Raw genomic sequence first — 6,451 nt, 5'->3', positions numbered from 1 at the left:
GAAATTAAAAATGCACAAAATTTGGCAAATTTCAAAAATCAAAATAAGGATATTTAGAAAAATCAATCCTGATTTATTTTCTTGAATTCGCCGTAAATAACTTTGAAATCTTTATTTATAATCCACATCAAGGAAATATGAAACTCAAAATTCATTCATCAACCACACCTAAATTCAAATTACAATCACGAAGATATTTTTAGGGAAATAAAAATAATGAAAATATAAACTTAAATAAATGCTAATGCCAAATAATACTAAGAAATAAACATAATTGTAAATTCTAAACTAAATATTTAAAAAAAAAAAAAAGCATATCTTCTTCCTCATCACCAGGGTTTGTCTTGGGGCTGGCTTTTTTTCTTTTGTTAGGACAGCAGGAAAAAGAAGGAAAAGATAAGATGCAAGATCACCATTATGGTGATTCGAAGCTTCTATTAGGCAAACTTTTTATGAATTGTTCCGTGAGGATACCTGAATATATTGCCTCAAGGAACATGAACAAGCATATGAACAACACCAAACAAAAGAATCAATTGACCAGACTACTAGGTAGAGGTGTGGTTTGAAATCTACATTTTTTAAGTTCAGAGATGGTCGGGGTGATGAAATTGGTGCATTCTACAGATCATAAGGAATGCACAACTCCTAAACTCTGTTCTTCTCTAGAGTCAAAAATCTTAAAAGTCATTGTCTTCTCCCATATTCCAAACCGTCCAGAACTGGCCGACTGTCCCTGTTATTGACTCTTGATGATTCCTGGCCGTGTTGAGGTTGGATGCATATAGTTTCAAGTTGTGGTTGCCGCACGGTAAGAGTGTTCCTGGCGAAAGACGAAGGTTGGCTGCTGTTTCCAGACTCTTCCAGCACTCGGAAGTATGCATGAGGTCCCCAACCTGGGACCGAACATGACCACAAAGAAACGTGTCAAGAAAATATCTTGGACAACAAAAATGCATGAAGCTTTTCAGCACTGGAGAAAAAACAAACAAGCGTACAGACTATCTATATAGGCTTATACTACATTTAATTGGACGATAAGTCAATAACAGCAGTGACAGATCCAGGAATTAAATTCAGTGAGGGCACACGTTAAGACATTTTCCTTTCAAAGAAACTTCACAACATTCTTTGAATAACATTAAATTGCATACCTTATAGGGGGGCAGTAATTGATCATTGCAAAAGAAAAGGAACATGAGAGAAGAAAAACAAATATAAAATACGAGACTCAAAGAGTCGGTCTACATGCGAAAAACGGAAAAGAAAATGAAAAAACAAAAAAGAATACCAAACGTCAGAGAGTGACGAAACCCAGTTTAAGGGGAAAAAAAGAAGAAGAAGAAATAGTGGTAGTAAGTAGTATGTAATAGGAAAAAGTGTTGGTGATGTGTAAAACCAAAGTAATACTTAAAAGAAAGAAAAAAAAAACAGAGAAAAGAAAAAAACAAGTCCAATGCATCAATTTTGAAGCCCAAAACAACCAGAAAATAAGAAAAGCCCGTATACTGATTGCTAAAATTATTGGGAGCACACTTAAATGATACATAGAAATCAGTACACACAATTCTTAGATGCGTATTTTAACAACGTAAATACCAAAAATGATTGATTATAGCAACAACACAGACTTATTCCAGAATATTAAAGCGTAGAGTATATTATTTAAAAATTAGTGAAAAGAGTATATACCATCTATATCGTATGGGGGTGGATAGAATTGCAGGTAACAAAATGAAGCCACTAATATTCCTGCACATAGAAATAGGAATTAGCTCGAACCTTCTTTTGTTCTTTGTTCATTTGGGTGGAGGGTCAAGACCAGGCAGGTAACACAACAGAAAAAAAGTCCAAAGAAGACAACTACCTATGAGGCCCCCAGCAAAAACATCCTGCCAATGATGCCAATAGTCATCAACACGAGACACCCCAACAAGAGCCGCAACAAGCAGCGGTGTAAAGACAATACATAATTTAGCAATGTGGCCCCTACGATCAAAAGCCCTGACTTTCCCCGATAAGTACAGTGCAAGGTATCCAAGACCTGCAAAGGACCCTGCATGGTGGTGATAACCAGAATGAGTGTCATTACATCTAACTGCATCTCTTTGAGCGTAGATAACATACCACCCTTGTATATATCAACATTTTCAATTTCCCCCACGCCCCTCAATTTCGACTGAAAATAAACACACATCCCAAGCTATTTGAAGAGGAAAGACCAAAGAACACAAGCCTTTTTCCACATTTATCACCAGCTCCCAACAAATGTTTTCCTTTCTATAAAAGTTTTGATGTATTGTGTTGAAACTACATAATAAGTTTAATTAACTTGAATATTAATTGAACAAGCAACAAGTTATTGTTTTCGCATTCATAGGTATGTAGTACTTGAAACACCATCAATGCGTTAGATTAAGAATAGAATTTGGATATCTCCTGACGAGAAAGCTTAAAGTTGCCGTACAAATAAACATGTCATGTACATATGCACCAAAGAGAGAACGAGCACATAAACAAGCTTAGCCTTTTTCTTCCACTATAACACAGTTCAAGATTAAAAGGTTACTTACAGGAAGTATGCCCACTCGGAAAGCTTTTGTGCCCTTCCTTGATGACACCCTTATTGCCAGTACACATGACATTCTTAGTGACAGGATGAAACACCTGCACATGCCAAGGAACAAATTAAATGCCGAACTAAACCATGCAAAAGTTTACGTCAAAGAAGCATCAAAAGAAATGTCAGGGTATTTGAAAAGGCATATAGCCTACCCCTTTCCCATCAGGGAAACAACGCCAAAAGAAGTCGGGACGCGGTCGGCCAACAGCATCTTTGATTGCATCAGTGATAACAGCAGTTATAAACACGGAAAACAGAAGACCTGAATGTTCATACAATAAACATTTGCTCAAATGTTTTCACCAAACATACAGATGAACAAAAACAAGCAAATCCCAAAATCTCAAAGGGAGAACAATTCGATTACCTAAGATAGCATGGTGTAGATCATAAACATCTCTTCTGATGAAGTAGTAGACTATGATAATACCAAGTGGCAATAACACAGCAATTATCTGCAACAAGAAATTTGACCAGAGAAACGTTATAGTGCTTTTTGCAATGGTACACTAAATTTATCAGTGTTTAGCAACTCGGATTCCGAACTTTAAGCTTTTGCAAATGGGACCCTAAATTTGAAATTATGTTGCAACTATAGTCAAAGAGTTAACAACCATCGATTCATGCATGGCAATGCCTCCATGATTTCGCACAAGTGCATCGGAAACTTTTCTCTCATTGACAAGTTGCACCTTGAACTTTTTAATTTTGACAGCACCCTAATTGTCATCCTTTAATGACTTCCACTATCAGTTAGGCTGCAAATTTACAGTCCTAAAATCCAAAGATTAAAAGCTTAGAATCCAAGCTACAATTGACAAAAAATTCATCGTGCAATGGTCCAATTTAGCCTACATTAGATCCTAGCAGTTAGTTGACAATTCGGACCTTGAACTTTTAAATTTTAGCATTGAGATCCTAATCTTCGTCTTATCTATTAGACTGCATCACCAAGTCTTGTCAAACTTAGGCCTCGTTCATTTCACCGATTCGAGTTTTCAGTTTTAAATTTTTATAGTAAAAAGCTCTCAGAAAATGTCACATCTAACTTTTTCTGCTACAGTGAAAAGCTCTCAGAAAATGTCACATCTCAGCTCGAATTGAAAACTCGAATCCGTGAAGTGAACGAGGCCTTAATGTCCTAAATGCCAAAATTATGAATTTAAAATCTAATTTGCCAATGACGAAAAATTCATTGTGCATTGCTGCAATTTAGCCACATTACATCCTAGCAGTTTCATCATATTTTCACAATCAAAATGAAAAGAGTTTTTCCACAATATAAAATTTCTCAAAAGGAAAAAAGAACCTACTGGAACACCCCAGAAGGGCACTGTATTGTCTTGCAATGGGTATTTGAGGTCGCCCATCATGTCCTCTCCAACAAAACGGTGAAAAGGTTCTATTAAGTTCAGACCAAGATCCAACCCAGCAAGAAACACCAGTATCAACCAATCATGCCAATGAATCTTCAACACTTGAACTCCATGAGATCTTACTGTGTGAGCACCTAGCTGAATATCTGGCATTTTTTTTCCTCACTAACTAAACACAAAACTACACATAAATAGGCTAATCTGAAAAAAGAAATGGAAAATCTAATTATTATTTCAAAATGAGATATGAAATTAGCAAAAGCAAGTAAGCTAAATGCTGAAATCTGCTCAACAAACTTCTGAAGTAACAATGCATGGGAAATTCTGCCAAAAAAAAATGCATGGGAAATGACTTAAATAATTATATTAAAAAATAAAATAAGAAATTGGATAAAAAAAATCTAGTAAACAAAGAGAGAAAAAATTACTCAAATGAAGGCTCTACCGATAAGTCGGGGAAGTAAAGTCTGAGTTGTTCCGACTGATTTGTCGCGGAAACAAAAAAGCAGAGCGGAATAAAAGAAATCCTACTTTCTCTCAGTTTTTCTCACGAAACAAACAGACGATTAAGCAGGAAAAAACAGAAAGCAAAAGGATTTTCCACAATGAGTAAGAAGATAAACTTAGAATTCAATCAAAATGTACTTAAATACACATAAACATAAAAAGGAAAAATGTTTCGGAAGGAGAAACACGCACTGTCGTAAAGCTTAAGAAAACGAAAAAAAGAAAAGAAAAGAAATGGAGTAAAAGAGATTCCGAGAAATTTCTATTCCAAGAAAGATAGGGAAAATGGGAGAGGCATTTATTACCTTGCTCTTCTTCTTCTTCTTCTATCTATAATCTATAATTCAAAAAAGGGAATGAGAGCGAATTTGACCGACTGCGACTTCCAGATGTAATGCAAAGAGACAGAAAAACAAGGAAAAAGCGCGTGAGTTTCACGCGGAAAGAGAGAGAGAATTAAATTACGGAAATCGCAAATAATAGGCACAAATGTTTGGTGGTGTTGTTGTTATTATTATTTATAATTATTATCATTATTGTTGTTATTATTATTATTATTATTTACTTGGTTTGGATTTTAGTTTTGCAGGATGCGGAATTTCGGATTTGTTTGTTTGTGTTGCAATTTGTAGTTTAATAGGAATTTTGGTTGGCACGATTTGGCTAGGGGAGACAGGGACACGAGGAGAACAAAAAGAAGGAAAAGGCAAAGCATTGGGATTTCTTTTTTACTAATAAATAAAATAATAAAGAATCTTATCTTCTTCAAAATTGATTTTGTTTTTCTTACAGTCCCCCCACTTCAAATGGAGGACCTGTCCTCCATAATATATCAGCCATCAATTTTGAAGCGTGGATTGTTTCGGCTTGTTTGTAAAAAAACTTTTTGTGAATTAAGCTTTAGATGGCGTTTGGTTCCTGGATTTAAACTATGTGATTAGAATTATTTTTAATTTACGTGTATTTTTTATGAGAGAAAATATTATAGTGAACCACGAATCATGATTTGAATCAAGGAACGAATCTAGGTACTAAACGGACTCGATTTAACTCAAGTTTTTAAATTCAAACTCAAGTTAATAAATAATATTTTTTTTATTTTTGAAAATGCTATAACTTTTTCATTTTAATTTCGATTAAGATTATTCTTTTTTTATGCGTTCACAGCGAAAAGACGAATAGAACCACACATATTTACCCTATTAAAAATTTTTATCATCATTGACATTTTATTAAAATACTATATAAATACAGACTCAAGTTTTAACCCACCCAAACATAAACTCAAAAAGATTATCAGCTCAACCCATAACTTAAATATACACAACCAAATAAAAACTCAAGTTACAACATTAACTCAAGTTATAACTCATATTTAACTCAAGATCTACACTCAAGTCACCATAACTTGACTGAACAAGCCTTCATTCCTTACAAACACAATCTGATGGTATAAGTCTAGGGATATCTAGGGGTAAAAAATAACGGAAAAATTGAAACCGATTGCTGAACAGTGTTCCTGGTGCAAAAGAAAAGGTAAACAATGGGCCCGTTTAGTTCACTGATTCGAGTTTTTAATTCGAGTTGAGATGTGATTTTATATGAGAGCTTTGTTACTGTAGCAAAAAAGTTAGATGTGATTGTTTCTGAGAGCTTTTTACTATAGCAAAACTCAAATTTTAAACTCGAATCGGTGAAATGATATTATGAAGCCGACCTTTTTTTATTATATATATTTAGTTTTTTCTTTCGGTTCTCTTTACGTTAATTTATTGTTTTTCTTGCTGATCAAATTTTTGTCACATTAGTTAGAATTGCTTCATTACTTTTAATATGATATTATGACTTTTAAATTTTTTAAAAAATTTTAAAATGTGTGTGAATATTTTTGTCAATTTTAAATTTTCTGATTAATATTTCTCAACATTTAGATAAATTAGAAATA

General features: G+C 34.0%; 1 protein-coding gene across 5 annotated transcripts; it reads right to left on the bottom strand.

Moving 5' to 3' along the window:
- Positions 1-297: 297 nt before the first annotated feature.
- Positions 298-4,830, bottom strand: LOC21400335 (lipid phosphate phosphatase 2). Of its 5 annotated transcripts, none has more exons than XM_024169089.1 (8): positions 4,812-4,830; positions 3,937-4,168; positions 2,991-3,078; positions 2,776-2,885; positions 2,574-2,667; positions 1,868-2,056; positions 1,693-1,752; positions 298-896 (listed from the first exon to the last, which is right to left on the bottom strand). In XM_024169089.1, the coding sequence occupies exons 2-8, from the start codon at positions 4,150-4,152 to the stop codon at positions 688-690; spliced, it is 966 nt and encodes a 321-aa protein (XP_024024857.1). In that variant the 5' UTR covers positions 4,153-4,168; positions 4,812-4,830; the 3' UTR covers positions 298-687. The 5 variants fall into 5 exon arrangements, with proteins under 5 accessions (XP_024024857.1, XP_024024854.1, XP_024024859.1 ...); XM_024169086.1 differs by having other exon boundaries at positions 3,937-4,200; positions 4,812-4,829; XM_024169091.1 differs by having other exon boundaries at positions 3,937-4,164; positions 4,812-4,829.
- Positions 4,831-6,451: the final 1,621 nt, after the last annotated feature.

The sequence above is a fragment of the Morus notabilis genome, unplaced genomic scaffold (assembly GCF_000414095.1).
Source record: "Morus notabilis unplaced genomic scaffold, ASM41409v2 Scaffold109, whole genome shotgun sequence".
Lineage (NCBI taxonomy): Eukaryota > Viridiplantae > Streptophyta > Magnoliopsida > Rosales > Moraceae > Morus > Morus notabilis.
The sequence above is the reverse complement of the archived record's forward strand: the minus strand, read 5'-3'. Positions and strand labels throughout refer to the sequence as shown.

What these genes read in the sequence shown, in the direction of transcription:
- LOC21400335 (XM_024169089.1), bottom strand. Translation starts at nt 4,152, where the DNA reads ATGCCAGATATTCAGCTAGGTGCTCACACAGTAAGATCTCATGGAGTT. An exon ending in TGCCCTTCTGGGGTGTTCCA is followed by an intron (nt 3,079 to 3,936) that starts GTAGGTTCTTTT and finishes TTCTTGTTGCAG; the next exon opens with ATAATTGCTGTGTTATTGCC. An exon ending in GTTTCCCTGATGGGAAAGGG is followed by an intron (nt 2,668 to 2,775) that starts GTAGGCTATATG and finishes TGGCATGTGCAG; the next exon opens with GTGTTTCATCCTGTCACTAA.